General features: G+C 37.0%; 1 protein-coding gene across 22 annotated transcripts in view; it reads right to left on the bottom strand.

Annotated features, from left to right (window-relative positions):
• Positions 1-1459: 1459 nt before the first annotated feature.
• GPCPD1 (glycerophosphocholine phosphodiesterase 1) overlaps positions 1460-27156 on the bottom strand; it is a 53516-nt gene continuing 27819 nt past the window's right edge. For 10 of the 22 annotated variants that reach the window (XM_023626150.2, XM_070247235.1, XM_070247234.1 and 7 more), the window contains 13 exons: positions 26232-26463; positions 24472-24634; positions 24045-24177; positions 23083-23137; positions 20567-20659; positions 18237-18314; positions 17483-17522; positions 16105-16166; positions 13730-13795; positions 12511-12647; positions 11891-12026; positions 11055-11215; positions 1460-4880 (listed from right to left, as the gene is read on the bottom strand). In XM_023626150.2, coding sequence (XP_023481918.1) covers positions 4688-4880; positions 11055-11215; positions 11891-12026; positions 12511-12647; positions 13730-13795; positions 16105-16166; positions 17483-17522; positions 18237-18314; positions 20567-20659; positions 23083-23137; positions 24045-24177; positions 24472-24634; positions 26232-26463 — 1549 coding nt within the window. In that variant the 3' untranslated portion in view covers positions 1460-4687. Of the gene's footprint in view, positions 4881-5305; positions 5437-10953; positions 11216-11890; positions 12027-12510; positions 12648-13729; positions 13796-16104; positions 16167-17482; positions 17523-18236; positions 18315-20566; positions 20660-23082; positions 23138-24044; positions 24178-24471; positions 24635-26231; positions 26464-27156 lie in introns of those variants that run through there. The other 12 variants (XR_011430802.1, XR_011430804.1, XR_011430805.1 and 9 more) reach the window with 4 other exon arrangements.

Below are 27156 nucleotides of genomic sequence, written 5' to 3'. Positions count from 1 at the left end.
GGGCAACTGACCTGTCATATATCATAATAAGAAATTATACTAATCACAAGTTTTCAGTGAGAGAAAAATCATGGAAGACTCCCAGGTGCCACTTAATGAGACAGAACACTGGAGGAGGTGGGATGGGAGCAGGTGTGGTGGAAGAGGGTGACTTTGTTAAGGTACACTGATTGTGAGAAGCCCATTAGACCTCCACATGGAGATGTGGACAGACAGCTGGATGTGTGAGCTTAGGGGAGAGGTCTGGGCTGCAGAGAGTGACATTTAAAACCGTGGGATGCATGGAGCTTTTACTAGATGTTTGGTTTCCTTCATGGGAAATTATATAGTTTGAGTTTGCAAGTAAATTTCAGAAGTTCACCCATCCCATCTGCATTTGTTTTCTGAGGAAACAGGCAGAGGTATATTTGGATCAATTTAGTAGAGGATTAGAAAAATTAATCTCTGTACTTCTTTTATTATTCCTGTAATAATTTCTTCATTATTTTAAAGTACTTTTCATTTTAATGGCATTTCTCTTTAAAATCACTAATAAACTTTATCTCCTACAAGGAGGCAAAGCCTCTGACATTCGAAATCCCCTCTCCATTGTCAGATGGCTCCTTCATTCCCCCTGAACACACCACAAATCCCGCCTTGGTCCTGAGTTTACAAAGGCTGTGCCCCGAACTGGCTTCACAACTACCCTGACCGCTACTCCATCTCTAACGACTTGAGAGCTCCATGAAGTCTGTTCCAGCCCATGATCTCTCCTCCCTACCCCCAAAACATACTCACGTGGTCTTAATCATACACTCTCTTGTGCTTTAAACATTTCTAATCTATTCCTCAAACTATAGGAACCCACTAAGAAATGTGAATGAATTTCCACTTACGAACACCAAAATAATGCACTATTTCTAATTACATACTTTGCTTTTTACCTAAAAAGTACATGATCCAACTTAAAATCCACAAATCAGTTGCAACCAAATCTAAATTAAGAGAACTCCATTGTCAACCTAGAGATCAAACCAGTAATACTGGGAGACAAGATGCGGTCAAGCTGTGAAGAGAGCCAAGGCACACAGGACAATGATGGTCCATCAGGACTGATGACACAGCCCCCCCGACAGGTCACACAAGTCCTATCCAAGGCAGCACCTTCTTCACTATGAGGCCTGGCTGCAGGATTTAGGGATACTGCCCCAGGAAGGGGCGGCCAATGCTGGGGGGAAAACTGTACCTTATCTTCACTTACCTCCTATAATTGTCCCCATTGAGTAAGGAGTAGAAAATTGGTTTATGGTAACTCATCATATATGTGACCCCAAGCAACAAGGGGAGAGTGAGAACTCCATGTGTAAACATGCAAAAACACACATGCACACGTGAGCATACACACTCCAGACAATATGGCCAAGCATGCTATACAAAATTGTATGTATAATGTGAAACAATCTGAGTTAGGAAACTGGGATTGTTGCCACCACCATTTATTTATCTAGTTCATAACTAAATATAGAATACTATAGGAGTGGTAGAATGCAAAGAAGTCCCTGCCCTTAAGGGGCTTACAATCTTATTAGGGAAATAGGACAGGCACATAGTAAGCTGGACTCTAAGAAAGCATATGCTAAGAAATGCCCTAAGAATTCAGAAGGCAGAGTAGTTTAAGAACATAGGATTAGGAGTCACAAAACTCAGTTCCACTCCCGGCCTGGTAAGTCAGGGGACTTCTCTGGGTTTATCACCCCAGCTGCAAAATGGAGTAGTGAGATTTAGAGGCCGTCTGCATCGTGACTGATCAAAAGCGGAGGCAGTTTTATGGAGGAGGTGGCACTTGAGCTGGACACTGAAGGAAGACAGAGAAGGCATTTCAGACAAGGAAAGCGGTACTGAGGTAGCCGTGAGCGTGGGGTCTGGAGGGGAGAAGAAAGGGAAGGGTCACATGGAGCAATGGGAGTGAGGTAAACGGGCGGCTGTGGAGGCCTCAGGCACTACCACAGAGGAATGAGTATGTTCCTCACATTTACATCAGTCAGTTACAGTACATAATTCCAGAGAGTAGAAAATACCAGAGAACAATGGCAGCATTTTATCAAACATTTCACTCAATTTCCAGAAAATATAAAACAATTAACGTTATACCTCTACATTTAAAATTGACATCAAGAAACTGTCCCAACTGTCAAAATGTAAACCAATTCAAAGTTTACCTTCTTAGTAAACATATCTAAATCTCTTAATTCAAAAGGGCATTTGATACAAATTATATTATCCCAATAATTCCAACATTTATTTTCTACTATGTTCCACGCACTGTGGAAATAAAAATGAGTAAGACAAGGTCCCCGCCCTTGAAGAGCCCGAAGCCTGGCAGATGAGACAAACATCAACCGTGCCCACCCAGAATGTGCTAAGACGCACGGCGTGATCAAGATATGAACACATGGCTATGGAGTAAAAACGATCGAGCCATCCCTTCCGAAGGAGTTTCAGCAAGGGCTCAGGGGAGAGAGGTCAAGGGCTCAAGGAGAAATGAGTTTGGCAAGGAGAAAGCATCTGTGGGGAGGTCAAAGCTTCTAGGCCGAGGGCACACGGCTACACACAGGGAGAGTGTAGGCGCATGGTGTGGCCAGGGCCTAGCACAGGCGCAGAGTGTACACGGCAACAGCTAGTGACATGGAAGCCCAGGCTTAGTCCTATAAAAATGGGGAGCCACTGTCTGTTATGTTTTAATCAACACTAACCCTGGCTTGTAAGGTCAGGAAGAGACAGGAAAGAAAGTGAGCAATGAGGTTCTGTCTGTGTCATGAGCAGTCTAAGTCCTTCTCAGCAAATTACACTGTTCAGGAAAACTCCACACCCCCCATCACCTCCTTTCCTCATCCTCTCTTCTTTCCCTTTATCATCTGGCGAGTCTTCAAAATGAGGCTGGAACTGGAAAAGCATAAAACAAACAAAGAGGCCTAGAAATGTGCATATATGGCTAATTAAGTGACCAGAGGTAATGGTACTTGTATTGTACAGAGGTCTACAGATGAAGAAAACTAATTTTTTCAGAAGATTTCTAAAAGTGCCTAATTCACACCAAAGAGTTGGAAAATCTCATTCAACATGGGAAAAGTATATAGAACCCTTGTAGAAGACTCCATTTCCAACTATTTTCCATCAAACATCAGTGTTACAAACATGGTACCACAGGATTTCAAAGCCTATCCTCACACAATTAAGATCTGACCCAAACTGGATTGTTTGACTTAAAAAATAAAAAGATACAATGCGTAATTCCAAGTCTTAGGTTCTCAGCTACTACCAAAATATGTCAGTACATGAATAAACTGCCTAGTGAAGAACATGCAGTAAAATGGAGACGCAAACAAGCCATCCCTTTAGGGTAGGTACTAAATTCCAACTTCTCATAAGAATATTATAGAACCAATTCCACAAAAGTAACACCTTTTTAAAATTACATTTTATAATGAAGAAAATAAATCTGTGTATTTTATTTAACATTCATTCTTAAATTACAGTTATGCCAAAACAAACTGCTTCTGATGAAGGAAACATTAGTATAATCCTAAAAACATGCATATACACTTAGTAGGATCTTCTACATTCCTAAATAAATTACATGCATGATATACATTAACCAATAAAGAATACCAATACGAGAATTCAGGACATTTATTTTTCTGCATGGAGATTTAACTACTGTACAAGACACACACACAAAACAAACCCACAAAGCAACTGTGTGTAATAGGTAGTGAGAGACACTTAAAATAAGCGTATTCAAAATGCCTACAAACAGAGTTTTTTTTTTAGGCAACAAAATATCTTCAGTCCTTGACATCTTCTCACACTCACCTAGCACCACAGATGCAAGGACTTACAGTAAACGTGAACAATCTCATGCTTGAAACCTAAAGCATGCATTGAATAGAATTTATACATTATGATCTACTCTACTAAGTATGCAATACATACTTCTAATATTTTATACATTAGATTACCCTGCAGCATTGTGAAATTTTAACATTTATGCAAAACAACTTTTGAAAGACGCATGAAACAAGTTTTTAAGGATCACCCCCAGGCTGTTTACACAGGCATTGGTTTGGTTAAGTGGGAAGATGGCAGCAGCCTCAAGGTTCATACTGAATGAAAATGGTATATGTGCATGTCAACACATGTAAAAAACACATATATACACAGATGGCACAAAGATTTGCGCAGTTGGAATCACCAGTGCAAATGCATGCATTTGAGGTACTTATTTCTTCCATGGTCAGGTATAATTATGCACAGCCACGTTCCTCAAGTACTAAATATTTCAGGCCTGATCAAATGAAAAGCTGTAAGAAGTGTAAATATGAGATATTTATATAGTTAATTTCAAAGTGCTATGCTTTTAATGAACATTTGTTTAACATTATACGTTTACATATTTAGTTTAAAATATTTACCAACCAATAAATTTTCTCATTGTAAAGAGAATGACTGGTAGTTATACCTGGCCAAGTGATTTAAATAGCATACTTTTGAAATTCTAGCAAGAACAGTAGTGAAATAGTAAAATACTTCATTATTGCTTCATTGGACCAAGAAACCTAAAAGACATAGAAAAACAATGCTTCACTGATGAAAACTGAATATCCAGAACAGCGGTACATGCCCCACAATGGCCTCTGTCCAATCAAAACTAAGCACTCCCCACGTTATCGATGCCATTGGCATCCACATGGATGTCAGGCTCCCCACCACACAAAGATGAGGGAACAAAGCGGCTAACAGTGGGACACAAACAGCTCTTAAGCTCTGGCAATTCTTGCTTCAGGCGTTCCAACTGCTCCACTTGGAATATATTTGGCTGTTCAGGCATCCAATCATATATCCTATGATGAAACAAACACAAAACACATAAAATAGTGTAATTTTATGGTTTACTTAAGACTCGTCTGAGTTAACCTTTTCAGGAGACTTTGTTTACAGAATGCCGGGAACATCCATATTATGGGTTTTTTCCCTAAGATACAAGCATCAGTTCCATTTAAAAATATTTCTCTTCTCCCCAGCCTTTCCAATAATCCAGAAGAGCAGCATCTCCTTTTGTACCCCTGATGCAAAAGAGCTGATTAAAAAGCAATTGAATCAGAAAACAAAATCAGTACCTTACTAGTGATTCTTCAAGTAGCTTCTCTCGAAGTCAATCAACGGGCAATGCCTTATTTTACAGATGGGAAGCTATTAAGAGGCAGGGCTGGGATTCACACAGTTCTGATTCAAAGCACTAAAGATCAAGATGAAAAGGACTGCTCACCAGTGTGAGAATTATCCTAAAGCTGTGCAGTACAGGCAGAGGAATCCAGAGTTGAGAGCCCAGAAAAAGCGCCATGTGACGATGGCAGCACTGGCACTGCCCATCAGCAGAGAAAGGAGGGCCTTTCGTGCCTAAATGTGAAAGCCAGGCAACTTACGTGAGGCACTACAAGAGAATCTTTACGACATCACAGTAGGAAAGAATTTCTTAAACAAGATAAAAAAATGTATTGACTCCATTAAATATTTGACTATATTAAAACAGACTTTCTGTTAAAGACACATGTAAGAGAATGAAAAGTGACCTGTGGGTCAAAGTATCAGACTGAATAGAAGCCTCTAACTTTAGTCTCTCCCTATATCCCGTTAAAAAGAAAATAAAGCAGTTCAGAAAAAAATCCACGAGCATGAGGAAAAACCAAAGAGACATGGCAACAAAATTCTGGAAGCTGGAAAACAGATGGATAAGTAATAAAAAGTGTTTCAGTTAGCAGAACGGAAAAGGCCAACTCACAAGGCAACAGTGGAAAAAACAAAAAGGCTGAGTTAAAAGCAGCACCAAATCCCTCTAGAACTGGGGTGAAAGAGAGGGGCTGCAACAGGGAGGACAGGCGCAGGCTCTGAGCACAGCAAGCACGCCCCTTCCTGCTCCTCCCCGACGCCAAGCGAGGCGTACTTCGAGAATTACAATCTCTTGGAACGGAGGACATGACCACGTGAGGATTTAGGCATTTTACAAAACCACCAGCAGCACCAGGGGAACTAGAGACAATACACACATCTAACAAGTGCTAAATACAGAGAGAGGCCCCCTTCTCCAGCTCTCTTCTGTCACCTGACTCCAAGAACCTGGCAGCCAGACCTGGATTCTCTAGGTAGAATATATAGATTCTTCTATGAGGAATCTGATCAGACAAAACGTAAAGTTCTAAATCCACTGACACCAGAGGTATGACCAAACAGGCTCCCTGATCACCCCATCGTGAAATTCTAGTCAACAAGCCCCATGCACACACTCAGAGCTTCCAACAAGCTTTGTAGATCCCGATTCCTTATCGCGAGAAGCAGCCAATGATTTCCAAACATCTGAGAAAAGCTTCTAACTTGTAAGATAGTGAGCAAAAGACAAGAAAATTCCAAAAAGACAAAAAAAAAAGTTTTTTTATGCCTTCAGAGAAATAGTACTTGCATTGAATGAGAACAGGCTGTTATAAATATAGAAAAAAGAGCATTTCAAAGAAAAAGGTTCTTGGAAATTAAAAACACAGTAAGACATGAAAAACTCAGTAGAATGGATGGAAAATAAGGCTGAGGAAATCTTACGAAGTGGAGCAAAAAAACAAAGATAGACAATAGAAGAAAAGATAACAATTAGAAGTTTGGTCCAATAGTGTATAAGATGCAAACAAAAGGAGTTCTATAAAGAAAAAACAACCTCACAAAAATGGAAGGGATAAAAGTTGAAGAATGCACAAAATTTTCCACATCATTGAGGACATATATCAATAGACTAAGAGGGCTACCACGTGCCCAGCACTACGTGTGAAACCAGATCCACAAAAAGACCCATCTCTCTGAAATTTTACAACACTGGTGACAAAAAGAAGACTCTCCAAGCTCCCAGAGAGGAAACAAAGAAATCATATGTGAGGGAACAGGAATCAACATGGTTTCACACTCCTCAACAGCAACACTGGAATTGTAAAGATGACAGAGAAATGCTTTCAAACTCTAAAGGAAAATGATTTCTAACATGGAATTTTATGCCTGGCCACAATACTTCCAGACATGCAAGAGCTCAAAAACATTTACTTTCCGTGTCCTCCTTTCTCAAAAAGATAATGAAGGATGTGCTCCATAAAAACAAAGAGAGAAAACAAGATAGTAAAACAAGAGAAAAAAGGATTTGGACTATAGGAAACAGGAGCTCTGACACAGGAACTGTAAGGGAGCAGTCATCACTCAGGATGGCAGTTGTGCCCAAAGAAGTCAACCAATCTGTACTGGAGCAGTCTGAGTGAAAAAGAAGGCGTGCGAAGGGCTATCACTCCAAGTGGGCCACTGCTACTCTACCAGCTTTGTAACCTAAGGACAGAGTGTTCTAGTGAGACTGAACCAGAATCTTGCTGAATATGGTTTGCCTTAACTATGTGCCGATGAGTTTCCACTCTGACAGGTTCATTGTGCGCTGGGCTACTCCTGAGAACTGATGGTGGGGTATGATGAGCACAGAACCAGGAAAACACAGAACAGCCTGTTCCACGTGACCATATTCCTGCTGTGCTTCCAATGCCTGACCACAGACAAGATGCCTTATCATGCTGAGCTAGAGACCTAGTGGGTGGCAATCAGTTCAGAAAGTAGCATTTAAAAAGGTGAGGGCCAGTGGTGCAAGGAACGAGCACACACATGAATAAGAAATATCCAAGGAGCATTATTGTTAAAATTTTGTTTCAGGTACACACTTGTAGATATACATATCTCTGTGTACAGTGGATTGCAATGTAAATGCATTTCTAACCGGGTTGGGGTCAAAAGGTTTGAAAGTCATTGCCCTAGAGAAACTTCATACACATATTTTAGGAGACACTATTATGTAATATCAAAAACTTGGCAACCACCTAAGTGTTCTCAAATAGGAGAATAAATTGTGGCAGAGACATGCAGCCAAGCATATTATCCAGCCATGAGGATGAATAAATTATAGCTATATGCAACAAATGGACTCATTTTAGGAACATCAAAACACATGGAAAAAAAGTAAAAATAAAGTTAAAAGCCATGCAAAACTAAATGGTACATGGTTTAGTGATACAAATTAGGAATTTAAAAAACTTTTAAAAAGAATACTAATTTGATAAGCAGTTATACCTGAGGGAGGAGATAGGGGAATAGAATTAGGGAGAGGCACACAAGGGACTTCAAATCTAAGGATAATGAAAGTTCTTTACTTTAAAAGTGGTGTCTGTTATAGTATTTCTTTTAAATCATTTGAGCAGACAGTCATTTTTATAAAAAGAGGGAACGGTGCCAACTTACGAGGCAAGTACTTGGTACCCATACCAAAATTAGATAACCATTTGAGAAACGTAAATTAAAGGCCATCTTACTCATTATCATAAATGCAGAAATCCCCAAATATCAGCAAATCAAACATAGTGGTTTATATGAGATAATATATCACAAAACTATGATTAACTGTAAAATCTACTGTGTTAACACCTTTGTAAAAGAAGAGAACACAATGGTTTTTGACATACTAAAACACCCATCCTCATCACACTTCTCCCCAGTGTAAAATGAATCAAAGGCTCACAATCACTAATCATTCAAAACCTTCTATATAATGTCCAAATTTGACAATGACAAAAATAATAGCATAAGCACATTAAGTACCAGAAGAAACAGCTAAAAAAAATTAGGACACAGAACTCAGCTGGAGACAATGAAAGGGATAGTGGACGGCTGGTTTTTATTGTAAGCCTTGTAGACTATTTGATTTTTAAAATTATATACGTATAGTTATGCATATATATGTAGTTCTTTGATTAGAATTAAATAGAAAGAATTTGAAGGGTAAAAAGCAGCTCTAACACAACCCACCGCACCTCTCATCAAACCCTAGCAGGAGCCGCTGCTGGGCTGTGTCCTCAATGTCCTCTGCGCCCTCAACGTCCTGCCCCATTTGTGCTCTCACCTCTGCCTAAAACGCAAACCCTGTGAAAGCGAATTTAATCACACCGCCCCCAAATTCATCTCAATGCTTCTTTTTAAAAATTATTCTTATTGACCGTGGGCCTGAAAGAACTCACTTTCTTCAGGGCCTTTTATATCACATAGCATCTTCCTGTTCTCCACCACGTGTTCATATTTGGCTCCAAGCAAGTGAGGTTGTTGAGATGAAGGATCTGCCTAAAATTTGTATATCCCACAAAACTGTACATGGTATAATCTCACAATACGCTTTTCTTGCCTGAAAATATCTGCAATCATTCCTTCCTCCTCCTTAAAGAAATATTCTTCAAAACTTTGCTAAAGCCGGAATTTCCTTCAAATTGTTCCTTTAAAATTTTAATTTTCCATCAGTTAGGTAGAAATGTCTATTAAAAAGAGCTATGAATCATTTGCTGCTTAATACAAAATTAACCAAATAGTTAAAAAAAGGAAGGCAGGCATTATCTGGGCTGTAATTTTAAAACCATACTAATTCAGACAAAATAGTGGAAAAAAAAGTTTTATTAAGGAAGAGATATAACTGTATAGAACAGAAATATGAACTAAATTCCAGGAAAATATTTTTCAAAGCAGGCCTGGTAAGAATTTTATCACTTTCTCTTTGTATAATGCTGTTCAAGTATTAACAAGCCTGCTCATCCCTCTAACTCATGCCCTCTAACGACAGCCCTTCTAACTCAAAGTTCCTTTATGCTAAGCAACCTTTCCGTCTCTCAGATTAGTGGCTCTCAAACCTGCATCATAAACTCCCGGGGAGCTTATAAAAAAGGAAAAGAAAAAGATCTGTTCAACAAATATGGGAGCTCCTACTGTGTATCCCACATTGTTGTGACCTCTGGAGATAGGGCAGTGTATGAAACAGGCAAAGAGCTGGTCCCCATGGAGCTTGTTGGGGGGAGGGGGGAGGCGGGGGCTGGGAAAGGTGGTCAGGGAGAATGTAAATTAAGTAGGATATAATATGTACATGGGTATATCAGATGGTGGTGAACACCATGGAAAAAAGTCAGGAAGCACATTGTGAGCAGAGTTGTTATCTGAATTAGGATATTCAGGGAAGGGCTTACTGAGATGGTGACATTTCAGTCTTTCCTGGAGAGAAACAGCGGGAGGCCAATGTGGGGGTGGCTTGAGGGAAAGCTGTAGGAGAAGAGGTCAGAGACAGAAAGAGGGCAGATGTAGTGGTGGGGGATTGGATGGGAGTCAGCCCACACAGGGCCACATAAGGAACTGGGATTTCACTAGAGGTGACACAGAAACTGCGGGAGAGTTTTACCCAGTAACCTGACTTCGGCTTTAACAGGCTCCCTCAGGCTGCTGTGCTGAGAAGACGGAGCAGGGACGCATGGGTGGGGCCAGTCACCAGCGAGCAGGCTACTTGACTAATTCACCTGAAAAATGAGGTGGCTTAGGAGAGAGTGACAACAGTAAAAGTGGTGAGTGGATGGAGTCAGGATATGTTCTGACAATATAATCAACAAGATTGTGTCTGGCTGGATTTGGGGTATGAGATAAATAGAGTTATGAAAGACTCTGAGGATTTGGCCTGAGAAACTGGAAAGACGGAGCTGGCATTTATACTGAAATCAGCAAGTCTTCGGAAAAACAGGTGTTGGCAGCTGGATACAAACGTTTAAAGGTCTAAGGAAGGGTCTGAGCTGGAGACATAAAAGTTCGGGAATATACAAAGGTAGGAAAAGCCACAAAACTGGAGGACCTCACCACAGAAGCTGGTGCAGACAGAGAAGAGGTCTGGGGCAGACAGCCACTCCCACCCACAAGACGACTTAGCGCGTCTGGGTTAGGGCCCAGTCACGCGAATTTTTAACAAGCTTCCCAAATGACTGTGGTACTCCAAAGTTTGAAAAGTTCCAATGACAAAAAAATGTTCAGATAAATCTCAGGCCAAACTACAGATTTTTTTAACTTAACTAAGTTTAATATTATTTTTCATTTTCTAAGATGTGAACTACTGTTTTCCTAACATTCCATAGAAATTTTTCATGAAAAACAAATACCTATCATAAATTAGACCATTAACTCCAAATTCCTTCAATTTCTTTCTGTTTTCAGGGTCGTTGGTATCATCACCCCAGCAGAATATGACTAGTCCCTTAGCTTTTGCCTCTTGAATGTAGGACGGGTTTCTGAGCAGGTCTTCAGTATGTGCATTTATCCCCTAAAAGAAGAAAAATAGGTTTCTCATGAAAAAGTAACTTATTAACTGCAGATGCTAAATGGTCATACTCTAGATCAGTGCTCTCCCAAGTAATGGGCAGAAAAAGAAAACGTGAGAAGTTTTTCTTACAATTTATTTTATTGAACAAGTTTACAGTCTAACCATTTTAGGTGACTCATAAAATCCACTCAGAAAACTAAACTATAAACTTTACTTAGCCTAAGCCTGCAAGAAAATATTTTTTCCCCCTAAGAAAAATTAGCCCTGAGCTAACTACTGCCAATCCTCTTCTTTTGCTGAGGAAGACTGGCCCTGAGCTAACATCCATGCCCATCTTCCTCTACTTTATATGTGGGATGCCTGCCACAGCATGGCTTGCCAAGCAGTGCCATGTCCGCACCAGGGATCTGAACTGGTGAACCCTGGGCCACCGAGAAGCGGAACGTGCGAACTTAACCACTGGGCCAACGGGCCGGCCCCAGAAAATATTTTCTTTTGTTCATTTAACTGCTTTTCATTCTCAGATCTAATATCCTCATTTTTAAGTAGAGCTCCTGCTTGTTATACATAGGTCAAAACTAAAAAATTAGATGTATAAAGTAACATGAAACCTTATTTACTACTGCTCTAAAACATTTTAAAAAATTAAAATTAAAAAATTCAAACATAGCTTACCAGTAGATTTTCAAACTGTGCAAAGCTCATTGCAATGGGGGTTGTCCGAGACCTGAGGTCCATGAGTTCAGGATAAATATCAGACTTTCCTTGAGTCAAAAATAATATGGGATATTTGTTCTGCTTTTGCCGAACCCTAAGAAAGGCAATTTAAAAGATACTTTTCATTGGGGAAGTAATTATACTGTTTAGAAATTTTAGAAAATTCTAAACATACAAAGAAAACAAACCCAAAAACCCCATAATTTCATTACTGAGACATAACCACCATCAACATGCATTGCCTTTCAGTCAAAATAAAATTTTTTTCTTAATTATTCTACACAAGAGCTAAAATATTCTCAGAAATGGGGAACAAGAAAGTCCTTGTGGGCTTATAATTGGGTAAGGAGGACGTTACATGCCTGTAAAGTGAAACACAGGGCAGAGGTAGACCCAGGGGGCATGGAGGGCACCCCAGCAGGTAGTCCTGAAGGGATGTGAGAATATGTATAACCTGACTGAGAGGAAAATTCAAACGCGAAGCCTGGGCAACTTTCCCACTTCCAACCATGACCTTTCTATCCTAAGTCCTAGCTACAGTCTAAGAGTATAGGAGAAAAAAACTGAATATTACTCACATTGTGCAAATATCTGCATCAAATGAAGAAAACACTATTCTCCTCTTCCCAGAATTTTCTAAGACAGTTTTTAAAATTATATCCAAAAACAGATTCATGTCAAAATATGTTGATAAGTTACCATCCCACATTCCATCCTATGTGGAAGAAATTAACAGGAAAACTAAAGTCATTAAATACCCTAAAATTACAGTGCTGGAAAAAAATCTTGATAACATCTAGTCCAACACTTATTTTACAGATGAAGCCTGAAAACATTCACTTGCCCAAGACCACACAGCAACTTAGTGATGGTGCAGCTATCATAATTCAAGTATGGAGAACTTATATACAAAGTGACTATATTATCAACAGACTTTTGCTTTAACGAATTAAGGTTAACAAAGTAAAAGCTAAAACTCTGGTAATTTGCAATCAACTATGACTTTAAAATATAATCTTCATAAACTAAAGGACCAAAGGACTCCACTTCACCTGCTTATTCTGTAACTCATTACAAAAAACCCCTGGTTATTATGAATTAACAGTTAAAAATCTCATTCTGTGGGTCTTAAGCATATCAACTACTCTCAACAAATAATAAAACTAAGTCTCCAAATATAGCTAAGATACCAAGAACCCTGTTGATATTCAAACATTAAATGTTTTAAGTATTAGTCATTAAAATAATCTAAAAGCTCAGAAAACTAAAAATCACTTATTAGGAAAACCTTGGTTCAACACTCACTATGTTAACCAGAACCAGCTTATCATAAATAGCTACTTAGAAGGCATGATATCTGCGGAGATTTCTTTTCCTAGTTAATTATTACTAGCTAATGCCACTTAACAGAAAATTAGGAAATTATTTAAAATACATGTTTAGATGGGGGATAAGAAAACAAAAACTAACCACAGAGTTATGAAGTTGACTGTCCAGAAAGTTCTCACTGTTCACTTTGTAAGTATGCCCAGAAACCATCCATATTAATGTGCATGAGAAACATGTAAACTGAAATTTCTACTATCATACATTCATCACTACTTCAAGCACTCTGCGTTAGTAAAAGTGTAAGACAGACTTTATTAATAAAAGGACCAACAAGCACTGTGTTTGCTAGAAGAAGCCACAATAAGATTTCAGTCTCACTTATTCCATTAAAATGAAGAGACAGGGATGAATGCATTTAAAGAAATGGAGAGGGAGGAAGAAGAGGGTGTTACACAGAGAATTACTTACCCTCTGTTGGCAGATCCATTTTATTTCTATGTTAAACCCTACGTCTTCTGGCAAAGACTCTAAAACCTAGAGTTTTGTTTGTTGGTGGTAAATTTTGTTTTGTTTTTCGTGAGAGGAATGGTAGGATAAGAAGAAAAAAAGGAAAACAATTACTACAAAAAGAAATCTATAAGAAAACATATCACTAGTAAGGATAAAAAATGTTATGTGCTTTCAGCATAACCCACTATCTTTTCTCATACTCAAAAACTGGCAGCCTGGTTAATGATCAAGTTAAATAAGAAAGTCAAAAAAATTAAATAGCAAAAGCAGTAGTCTCAGGCAACATCTGTGGTAACTGATGACTACTACCACAAAGATGAACCTTCAACCTAAAATCCTTTCACCATCACTACTGAACATGCCAAATCAGCTGTAGTAAGACAGGCGACCTCATGAATTTAAGAAGACGTTTGTCATGCTTTCTGAATTGCATTCAGGCTTGCCTGAGGCTGCCAATCTACCATACTAAGAAGTGGCTATATGAAAAGCCACGATTTCTAGCTTATTTCCAAGGCGGTGATGCTTAACAAACACTATACTGAGAACCCCCTGAAAAGATGTCATCTCCAAATGAAAGAGTATGCCGAGGCTCATTAACAAATAAGGCACTATCTATATAAGCAAACAATAAGTTGTCAACTTATCCAGACTAAGTTACCTGGACATTTTGCAAAAGATCATTTTGGCTGCATAACTAGAAAGTCAAATTGAAAATATGAAGCTTGAATATTAACGTACAAAGAGCTGACTTGTTGAGTCTTCAAACATGAAGACCAGGCAAACACATAAACATACTCAGGGCAAAATGAATTTCAAACAGATTGTTTTTTAGCTCAATTTATTTCAGAAGTTTAGAAATCATTTAACATGTATAGGATATACAGTATTTAATTGTATAAGAGCCAATAAAAGCATACTAACAGATAACACAGTGGTGAGAACACAGTTGGGCGTAGGCTGACCTGGGATCTAGCCCTGGGTCTGCACTAACCAGCTGCATGGAAATACAGCACCCAGACCAGTTTGTCTCAGTTTCATGTGGGGCTTCTTTACTTTCTTCTCTGATATCTTTAGCCTTATTTATTTTTAATGTACCTGTCACATTTTTACTGCACTAATGCAAAATTAGAAAAATAAGGACACTAGTGTATATTAGTGTTGACTACTAAACATCAAATTTGCAGATTCTCCTTCATACTAAGATTGGATTTGGCCTTTCTTTAGTTTTAAAATTTCTCTGTGATTAAATTATAGTGATGGTAAAGTGGGTGAATAAATGAGTGTGTGTGTTTAACTTCTTTGGCTAAGTAAATGTTGTCAAACCTCTGAGACACAATTTTTTCTTAAGTGTTTTTCTGTTCTATGAAATCATGAGATTTCTAAGAAGCAAATGATTTCAGAATTTTGGACTAGAACAAATGACTTTACTTAGCTGGGCTTCATAAATATATGAAAAATTATTCAAATCATGTTTTAAATACACTAGGACAACGTCCATTGCAAGGACAAGGGGCTCTCTGGTAGCATCCTTTTTGTAGGGTGAATAATCGCGATAAATTGAAATTACCCAATTTTGCCTAAGAAATCTATTGTACCTGACATCACCAAAAAAGACAATGGAGAAGAGTAGAAGTTAGGAAATGGAGCCAGTAGGAACCAAAGCAGACCCAGCATGGTCAAGGAAAGTGTCTGGTATCCATGTAGGCTTGCCTGATGCTGTCAAAGGGATTCCTGTATGAATTGTGCCTAATTTTTAAATCGTCATGCTAGTTTTCGTTATGCTTTTTCACAACAAATTCTTGAAACTCGTGGCGTATTTTAAGTAACCAGGGCACTTATTTTCTCTGCTTGGAGAATTTCATTTCTCTCTAAAAGCTAAGGAACAGTTTTAAATATTGTAAAAATGCCTCTCCCATCATTACATCTCCCTCCCACCCCTTTTTATGAGCCCTCTCCTTCCTGTTTATATACAGAAATATGTGAATTTCCTATTCTTACCAAATTAACCCATTGAGGTGGGAATTTTTATTCATTTGAGAAGATACGTTACTCTTAAAAAAAAAAGTAGCACCACAACTAGAAGGACCCACAACTAAAATACACAACTGTGTACTGGGGGGATTTGGGGAGATAAAACAGAAAAACAAAAAAAAAGTAGCATAGGTACACCACCCAAGAATGTATCTTCTCTGAAAACATCAATGATGACAAGTTTACATTAAAGCTGTCTTTTACACAGCCTTTTTAGTGCCCATTTAAAAGACCAAAATAAATTATTCAGATATAACAGAATTAATGAGATAGTCTTGCTCTAGTTTTCCTAAGGAACTTACCATCTTAAGAGAAGGAAATGGCTGATTTTCAGAAAAAGAATTTTCTTCCTCAACCACAGATTCTGAAATTTTAAATTTAAAAACTCAGTAGATAAAATACCATTTTATCACCAAGATCTTTTCCTAAATTCTTAGGGCAAAAAAAGAGAAGCTGAAGTAATTATGAGATCATTTCGTATGTAGTATTTTTTGGAGGCTCTTGTATTTATTATTTTTAACCATTAAGACTCCCATTTTTGAAATAAGCATCCTTTATGAAGACCAGTTTGCAATACTTAATAGAAACATCACAGTTGATGGCCCCAACCGTGATTATTTTATTATAAAAATGTAATACTTTTTAAAAAGTAGTCACAAGTAGTGATCTGTTATTTCTCAGTGGAATTAAGAGCTGTGTCATCTTGCTAAGCCTTCTATTTGAAATATCAAAATCAACTCAGAAGTTAGAAATTAAGAGAATCTATAGCTACCATTGTTCTTTTTTACCATTACCACTTATCTCAAGAAACACAAGAATTTTTTCCGAAAGAAAAAAATATCAAGCTTTTCTTAAAACAAATCACATAAAATTTTCCTGTTGAATAAATTAAAGGTAAATTCATTTTATTACTAATAGTCATGAAATATCTACGAACCAAGAAGTCGTATTTATGTTCTGGGGTTAATCTTTGGAGTCTTTAGCACTTCACAATTCCTTCATAAAGGCATTCCAACTATCCTGTTATTACAACTGCAGATAAACATCTAAGGAGTAACTACCATGGGCAGAGCCCTGTAAATGTCTTGGGGAATATGAAAACAATTCCCCACCCTGGAGAGGTTTACATTCTAGATGAAGAGACAGGACATGTACAGAAATAAAGGGTTACAAAAGGGCACAAGAAGCCTCAAATGAATGGCAGAGACTATTAAGTTCTATGAAGTAAAAAGAAAAGTGGAATTGCAAAGAGATTTTGTAGGCAGGACAAGCTTTGAGGAAACTGAGCCACAGAGCATTTAAGTAAAGTAGGTCACAGCTGGTAAACGCTAGAGATGGATTCAAACTCCCAGCTCTGGAGCCAGATTCTATGCTCGATACAGTTTCCACTTTGTAATGGTTAAGAATGTTTGGAAAGATTGATAGGTATAAAATTATAAAGAACTTTGATCATCAAGCTAAGAAAACTCACAAAAATAAAAAAATCACAGTTACTATACATACGACATACATGCATTTGATAATTAATATGCGTAAAAAGCCTTCATGTTTATAAAATCACACTGAGAGAGCCCAGTATTATATTTACTCAAATGACCAAGAGTATGTTAAAATGGATAAGGAAATATTGTATATATGCTAACTACCAAATGAAAACAGTGTTTCCATATTGGTACATACCTTTCAGATCTTTAGATTTTAGTGCAGTCACATGAGCGAGCTAGAAAACACACACACACATACAAAATGCAATCAGAAAAAAAGCCTTAGTTCATGAAGATATGGTTAATAGAACTGTAACTTGAATAGCTAGCAAGTTAGAGAAAACTATAAAATGTAGAATTATCAGTTTACTAAGAGTAAGCACTAACCACTGTATATATTTTATGTGCATACATACAGAGAAGATCATGATCAAATACCCAAATACGGAAGAAGAATATAAAAATTCTTAAATTAGGAAACTCTTTATACTCAACCATTTATTTAGGTATCTAATGGAAATAGGAAGAGGGATCATGTAAAATTACATAGCATAACAAAACATACAAAGACCTACCATAGTAACATAAGTATAAAAACCAACAATAGCATAAAAGGCCAATTGTAAACTAGTGACAGCTATATGAAGAAGGGCTAAAGGAGACCAGAGGCAGCCTAAGATTACGGATGAGAAGGGCTAGCCCCTATCACCTACAAAGACATGGGCTAGCCCCTTCACGAATGCAAAAACAACAGGGTCCATGGAAACTGTTAGAGAAGAGATGGATTAGCACAAACGTATGCTTCCTAACAGAACAGAAAACCAAAGCATACACTCTACGCATGCTGAATAGACAGTCATCTCCATGTGCAGAGAACATTAGCACACACAGACAAGTATAAATAGTCCTAAAACTAAGAGATAATTTACATTTTATGCTACTATGACTACCTTTAACAACTGGAGCTGGTCAAATGTTAATTCCTTTACTGGAATTTCAAATAATTCAACTGGATCAGCATCAAATTTCTAAAAAGAAAACAAAGAGAAAAACAGGCCCCCAATTATTACTGAACGTTTACCCTAGACAAGACTAATATCTCAATTTACTGAATGATAAAAACAATTGTTTTGTGGCCACATCGAGCCTACGCAGGGGAGCCTTTCTTACTGAACACCACCTCCCAGCTCTTAAAATCTGGCTTTTGTTTTTAATGTAGGTGGGAGTGCCTGAAAGAAAACAATGGCTGGGAGGAAGCTGTGGCCCTGAAGACACACTGAGAACAAAGCCAGAAGTCAGCCATTTCCCCTATTTCCTGTCATGCTGTATACATCTTATCTGACATATATCCATGCTACATGACTAGGAAATCAACATGCAAGTACTATGTAAGGATTAATTTCTGTCAATAAGTTTCTGATCTTTTCTAAATCTTTTAAACTTAAGTTTGGTTAAAAATGGCCACAGAAATCAACTGTCATGAAAAAAATTGTCTGATTAGCTATAAGCAGTAATACTTAACTGGAACTCTAATCTGTTATAAACGTTTTCCCCATGTGAAAATCTGTTTTATTAGATTTTAATACCATATCAAATGTCACAATGCTATGCACCTCTTTCTTAAGGAAATGAGTTAATGTACCACCAATAAATCATCAATCTAACAAATATACTAAAATACATTACATTTATATTCATTCATGTATATATGGTATGAGCCTGTATATGCATAGTTTCTCTGGAAAGACACACAAGAACTACTAAGAGTAAGGGAGTGTGATCAAGGAGAAAGGGGAAAGAAGATTTATTTTTCATTTCATAATCTTCTAAACTATCTACAGTTTTATAATGAACATGAAATTGGTTTTTTAAGGAAAATACCAGTTTAAAAATTAAAACTCAACCTAAAAATATATACAATTCATTACTTTCATTCCCTGATTAACTCACCCAAGTTCAACTTAAGAGTAAGACAGAGTCTGGTGAAAACGGGGCTCAGCAATACTCTTCAATTACCTCTCAGAGTTTTAGAAATTAGAGCTAGATTCATTAACCTCAGTCTTGGTTAGTAAGCTCCTTTACCATTCCATTCCTTCCCATTTCACTTTGCATTAATGTTTCCCCAAAAGCAAAAATAAGCTGTTCCATTTCTATTAAGTTATTCTACTTCTGTCGTCTAAATAGGTACATTTCCTTCCTTCCCTCTCCTAATACCGTGAAACAGAAGGGTTCTCTTCTATACATCACAGTAAGCCAAAACCAGAGGACTGATGAGAATCGACTAGCAGGCAGAGCCAGGTGCTTTGTTATATATTTACAGGACAACATGCAGTGACTGGTACAGTGTTATACATGTTAGCAAACTAGCCTTTACTTTAAATCAACTCAGTGGAAAATGCCCACCACAGTTTTAAAGAAAATACCAAATGAACCCTCCTAGTTTAAGTCCTGAGAAATCACTTGGTTAATTTGTACACTGAACTTTAACTAATATATAATTATCACAATTATCCTTATACAGCAACAATTACAATTTTTAAGAAATTATATGCATTTTCAAATCTCCTTCTGGACTTGCTCCTCTATCCTGTCCTTCTCTCCACCTGTTCCTCCCCAGTTCAGGCTTACTGTACTTTGGGCCCACGTTACCTCTCCCTCACCTCCAGTCTCCATCCTCTTAAAGTCCCCTTACAACAGGTACCAAAATATTAATCCGAAGTTTAGTTCTGAACATTTCTCCTCTTGGCTCAAAAGTCTTTCCTATCTCCCTAGTTCTTCAGTCTAAACCCCTTCACTGGGGCCCTTCGGTATCTGGCTCCAAAAGCATTTTTACAATTTCATTTTTCACTCTGGTTCTTCCCACTTTAGCCAAATCACAGTAGCCTATTAATTTGATAAAAATCTTGAAGAAGAAATAGAAAGGAGCCTAGAAAACAAATACTCTGATAGCTTTCTCTACTGCCTCAATATAGGGACAGTGGCAGACGGACACAGAAACCTCTTGGAATGTCCTTTCGCTAGATAATATAAAAAAAGGCAAATTCCGCAATGGAGATCCTACTCTAGAAAATTAATATTCCTCTCTCTTCACCCTCTCAATATTGTAGGAGCTTGAGAGAGGAAAGGATAAGCAGTAATTCACCAAGAAAACGAACTGAACGACTCTACCTAGTAATAATTAAATATATATATATATATATATATATATATATATAAAAACACCTGTTTTTAAACCTTTTATTTAACTGTAAGAGTTTGAAATGAGGGAATTTCAACATACCTTTTTCATAGTCAAACAACAGGTGAGATCATGATACACCACAGGCACAAAATCTTTTGAAAGATGTACATCAAATTCTACAAAGGCTGCACCCTGACAAAAATAAAGAAAACATGTATTTAAAAAATATCATCTGGCCCAAGATACATCTAAAACTATGAAGACATAAGAAATTTACTTTTCACTATAAAATTATACACCTGTACACAAAAACATAAAACTTCTTCATGAATTATTTACTGCTACACTTTAAGCTTTTTCTAAAAAGTAATTTCTCCCTTTAAAACAACTGTGTAAGTATTTTGTTTTTTTGCAACAGCACAACAATTTTTTCCTGGCAAGAAAATGGGCATTGATCCACTCAAACACAGCCCGAGGCCCCTTCTGTGACAGGAGACAGCCTTCACAGGTGTCACCTCTGCTACTGCTATTAGCAGAAATAGAGCCTAACAGGAGCCTAGAGCTCAGGGCTACCTGGTACCTTCCTGCTCTGCATACCTTAGCTGGACAGCCGAACCTCAAAGACGAGGTGGGAAATTGAATAAGCTGTAGTCTCTTAGCTCTGCTCCTTGCTGCACTGGAGCAGCACACCTTACAGCCTTTCTTAACAAAACCTCAGCAATCAGATTAAAGAGCAAACTACACCTGTTCAAAAGACAGAGAAAGCAGAAATGGGCAACAAGAATGTGCACATGCTGAATTCTCTGACAGAGGCCTAAGCAGAAGAAAAGAGGACAAGAATCCAAGTTAAGAATGTATTTTTAAAAGTCAGATCCATTCTGACACATGAATTAATCCAAACAAATGCTGAGAACATAAACTGACATATAAATTGTGCGTTCACTGAAAGAAAGCCAGCTAGGCTCAAAAGAAACAAGGCCTGAGAATTCTGTAATGTTACTATGGCCCAGGGAAGTGATATATAAGAATCGATGGCCATATTTCCACACCCTACCCCAGGTTTAGGTCAAGGAAGGTGCTCAACTTGTAAGTACACATGGACCACAGACCAGGACCAAAGGAGCCTACTTCCTTGATGACTTTGGAAACAGGAAATGAGCTTAGCTTCTATTACTGTAAACAAACACAAACCTAACACCCCTAAATAGTTATAACAACTAAATATATTAAATTATAGCTTTCTAGTTTAAATGTTTAATTTTACATGATCATCATCCTTTAGGAAACTAATTTTACTAAGAGATAAAACTTGATCCCAAAATTCATGTGTGAGCTTTAAGAAATAAGCCAATACACCAAAACCTCTTCAAAGGTATGTTTTTAACATTAAAACAAACCAGCCACTAATAACTAATAGAAGACATTCTAAAATGTGATCCATATGAGTTACAACGGATTTCATCAGAATACAGAAGAAAAAAGCTTACTGAAACCCTCTCTCCAAAAGCAGAGGCCCTGAAAATTCTTTAACAGGGATCTTCTCGTGTTTACAGCTAATAAAACAATGTTATATTAGTTGGCTACAATGAATTAACAGGGGTTCCAAATAATGAACTACAGCCCAATATACTCATAAATTTAATATCATCCTTTCAACACAAAGGCAAAACTAGTCATTAATATTTTTAAACATTAAAATAAATACAGTAATCAACCTAAGATGTCATGAATTATAAAATCCATCATTATTTTATATAGCACTCAGACAGGAAAAAAACACTGCCAACCATACCACGATGCACAGCTAAGAATGTTGTAAAACCCATCCCAATTTTAGAGATGTTAAAATATGAAAAAAGTTATGTCTTAGAACAGATGTTTGCTCCTCTAAGTGATAAACATCTGACAAATCAAGTTTACTTGCTGAACTATTTTTAAAAAAGCAAAGTTGAAGGCATGTGAAGGACAAGGTGTAAAACTAGAAATAAAAGTATGAGATGTTGCTCCATTTTTTCCCCTAGTTTAACTCTGAAACATGAGGCTTTTTTGTCAGGTACAGAGGAATGGGGGGAGGGAGGGGAATCTCAGGTTCTTGATTAAAAATGTCAAGTTGCAGTTGCTGAAAAAAAACTAAAAGCTAAAAAAGCGGACCCTAATCCTTTATAATTGGATAAAAGGAGTTAAGAAATTTAACATAATCAAGCTGATACGCAGGATCTAAACTGACAGAGTTTTTTAAAAGTGTTACATAAAGTCACTATCAAATCCTTCTATGAGCATTACTTCTCAAGTGAGTATCTGAATGAGCATGTTATTCAGTTGATGAAAACCAACGCTTAATGGGGAATGTTTTTCTTGCCCCAATCACTCAAAATCTGTTGTCTCAAAAAAGGGATGCTTATGATTCCATTGTTTTCATCTTAATCTTCACCATGAATCTAAATACAAATGCCTAGAGATACTTCATCTTCACTGAGTGACATATTCAGAAGTATAAACATTCCCCCTTTTAACCTATTAATGAAGGCTGGAGGAGACTCCCCAGACCCGCATTTCTCTACTTTTCTACCTTTGGACCAACAGTCCAAAGTTGTCCAAAGAAGAGATTCACTTACATGACTAGCAGCATTTCTTAAAGAAGCAATAGTATTTTCTTGAACTTTAGCAAGCCTGAAAGAGAAGAAATATATACTATAGAAAAGATAGAGAAAACAAAAGTAATAAAGAAGCCAACTGTATTTTCGACAATGGAAATAGTACTTATTCTCTATTTTGAGGTTAATTTTGCCATCCTCAAAATAAGACTGTAGTACAACCAGAGGCACTCACAACTAGAATATACAACTATGTACCGGAGGGCTTTGGGGAGAAGGAAAAAAAAAAACGACTGTGACAATCACTTGGTTGGTGTGTGCATTTATTCCATGGATGAAAGCTCTAATGATTACAGGTATTTACAAGCTGACTATAAACATATCCTATACCAACACATACCTCCCCCCTTCAAGTGAGGTGAGCAATCAGGGAAAGTGATCCTTCGCAATGGCATGAAGTAGTACAGACATAGAAACTTGCTCCTTGCAATGAAGCCTGAGATGATTAATATTGGCACACTTAAAATATTATAATATTATATACTAGAATATAATAATATATTTTTCCATTCGTGAAGGGAGAATGGGAAAAGGCTGACACAGCAATAGAATGGAAGTATGGATATACTGAAAACAGGTGAGGAAACTGAGACCCACAGAGGGCAACATGCCTAAAGTCAGGACCACAACACAACACAGTGATGTCATCAGGCTGACTATGCCTCAAGCTTTCCCTCTTGGCTTTCTAGTTTTAACGTCTCTCTTGCCACCAATTCAGTAGAATATTAAAAAGAGTGACCGGCCAAGAACCTTAGGAGAGAGTTAGTCTCTAATTAATTTGAATTGGGAACCTTAATTACCAAATTACATTTAAATCCCAGGGAAATAATGAAAGGATCATTTGACCTTTGGTTGGTCAAACAAGTTTAACCTTATCAAGCATGAGCTACCAAATGCAAATACTACTCAAATATTCAACCTACTGAGCAGTTGTTGTAGAATTCCCTGCACCTCGATGCCCAACATCCAATGGTATTCTTGGCTTCCAGTACTTGGAAAATGAAGATTTCATGTCACAACTGTATCCTGGTAATGGCTTAATAATTATATAGTCAACTTTCATAGAAAAAAAAAAGAGGGAGAACAAAAATAAAGACAATTAAAAAGGCCATGATGAACTCAATTATATTTAAATATTATTCAAACAAGCTTTATCAGTCTCTATCAAATAGAAAAAAATCAACAAGTCAAAACTGAGTCAAAGTAAAGCTTCCAGAAAATTTAGCTAATATTCTAAAACAAATTACTAATTTAATCTTTATCATTTTAAAAAGCCTCATTTGAAACTAATAAAACTCTAACTTAACCTTTGCTTATTTGTAAAGGGGCGCCCTGCTTCACCACGCTTACCTCTCACTTTGCCTATTGTTTTCCTGGAATTTCTGCTCATGATGGGAAGAGTAAGGATTCCAGCACTCTTCCCACTCTCAGCAATGGTGGATGATAAGAGGCACGCTGTACCCACATGTCCAGGAAGGGCATCGCCCTGAACTATGTGTTCACTGAGATCTTCCTGAAAAAATGAGGTTTAGAATAATCCAAATTCTTATACTTCATTATTTTCCATTTAAAGATCAAAAAACTCCCTTAAAGTCAACTCAGAATCTATGGAGGAAGATCAATAAGAAACAAAATCAAATTTATATTCAGGCAATTTAGATAGCTTCTTTGTAATAAATAATATTTTCTTCTAGTATATAATATTTTAAGATTTTTATTAAATCTTAATTTACACTTTATTAATCATAACTCTGATTTGCACTTCTGATCCTCTAATATTATTAGGTGAATTTAAAGCACTAACTGAAAGTTTCTAAGTACTTTTATATTCCAAGACTAATTATACCTGTAGTGAGCTTTTAATGGATATTATATTCTCTAAAAAGGCATCTACACAGGTGACACAGAAGGACAGTAACTCTCTAGGAAACAGAATACTTACTTTGAGATTACACTGGGTATTTTATCAGCCTCGTCTATGAATAAAACAGTATTTCCCAACTGCTAATCTAATGAAAGTTAGGCTGTTCAAGAGATTATTAAAAGGTAGGTCCTTAAAGAACAAGGAAACATTCCACCAAAACTTCCTATTTTTATAATAAAGTGCCACAAATTTTTAGTACTTAGGTAAAATCTAATTACAGTTTTTTATTATGGTTTTTTGAAAGGAAATACTTTAAATTCCATATAATGCAAGGTAGCCAAAAAGCCACTCACAAAGGCTATGTCTAAGGGCATCATCAAATTAAACAATTCAAAGATTATAATAATTTTAATTATGTGTAACAAGTGTTACTCAGTGGTTTAAACCGATCCTGAATTCTGTTATTTTCAAGAAACTGTGGCTAGCTGCTACTGCTGGGCAAGGAAAATTCCCCACCCTCAAAGATTGAAAACTCTAATTTAGTGGAAATGGGAGTGGAAGCGTCAAAAAGTAAGAGTCTAAGGAAAGCAGTACACAGAACTACTGAGCCAGCACAGCAGAGGAAGGACCTTAGAGGAAGACCTAGGATTATTTGTGGGGAGCATCTGAACAGCCAGTAAGCCAGAGAGCTCTAGTGTAAGTGTCACAAGCAGCTCTGGAAAGTTGGGAGCACAGATTCTGAACAACCTGGCACAATTTTCATAGCAACTTTTTTATTACATATTTATAATACCAAGTAAAGTTGCAAAAATGAGTCTGCTATTACAAAGAATTCTTAAAATGCCTCATTAAAACCAGACTTTAGTCATGAAGAGGAGTCAGTCATTCTAGTTACATCAGGTTGTCCACCAAGAGTTTTAGAACCTGCCCATCCCTCTATTTACCCTTGGAGGCTCCTTTGGGTACAATTCATTTATATTTAGAACAAACACAGGCATCAAGACATCTGGTCTCGATTTGAAACATCAATTCTGCTCAAGTTTTCTTAATTATATTCTTAATAGTACTTGAGTCTGTCAACTCCAAGTTTTTTAAGCCTGCTAAAATGCACACAGGAATAAACATCTAAACAGTTGTATGAGTCATGGGTTCACACAAATTAGACTAAATTCAAAATCAAAACATCTGTAAAAATAGGTTCATGCCTGCATTCTTTCTCAACTCCTTCAGCGAAATAACTACTCACCTCAAAAAAATCGAATATCAGTTCCAGGTTATCCGGTTCCATTGTCTGTATGCTATACTCCGTCCAGCGATCAGGCTGTAAGCCATACCCACACTCCGGCTGTGAATGCCTGCACTTGAACTCATTGTCACTTATTAACGATATCTCCAGGCTGTTGGACATTTTGTGAAGAACAGTGGGAGACACCCTATCATCGTCATCTTCCTCCAGACCTTCTAGTGTCAGCTTTACCCTACACAAAAGTAAAAAATAATGAAATACAAAAAATGCACATAACAGAAGAAAAACCCATAAAATGTTACCCGAATGCCACATTTTAAAGTGCTCCCTGAATATGCTAAATCTTCAAATAACAAAATAATATATTATACAAAAACTACATATATATGCTGCAGGTGAAGGCATTAGTTATGCTTTATAAAATACTGATGTTTTTATCCACAAATATTTCTGCAAAGTATTAAAATGAGATAATGCTTGTCATGCCTAAGGTTGTTTTCATTTTTTTTTTTAAATCAGTCTAAAGAGATATTTACTATTATCCCATTTATAACTGACTATCTCAAATTCTTTTGAGAAGTTTGACAAATGTATATACATAAAATAAGCACATAATTTAATTATATTCTGTTAGTGTGCATTAAAAGACTGTTGGAGTGTGTAAATTAAAAATTTCCCCTTTTCTTCTACCTTACCTCAGTGAGTCCTGGTACTTTGTGCAAAGTATATTATGAAAGAAAAATGTATTAAATATATATCTATGTTGTATAAATATACATATATGTATTAAATATATATACTTATATGCATTTTTTAATGTGTGTGTATATATTTATAGGTATACACTTTTTAATGAAACAAATGAACAAAAAAATAAACCAAGCGTCTAAAACTCTTACAGACCTTGCAGCAATGAAAACAAAGA

Source organism: Equus caballus, chromosome 22 (genome assembly GCF_041296265.1).
Source record: "Equus caballus isolate H_3958 breed thoroughbred chromosome 22, TB-T2T, whole genome shotgun sequence".
Classification (NCBI taxonomy): Eukaryota; Metazoa; Chordata; class Mammalia; order Perissodactyla; family Equidae; genus Equus; species Equus caballus.
The sequence above is the reverse complement of the archived record's forward strand: the minus strand, read 5'-3'. Positions and strand labels throughout refer to the sequence as shown.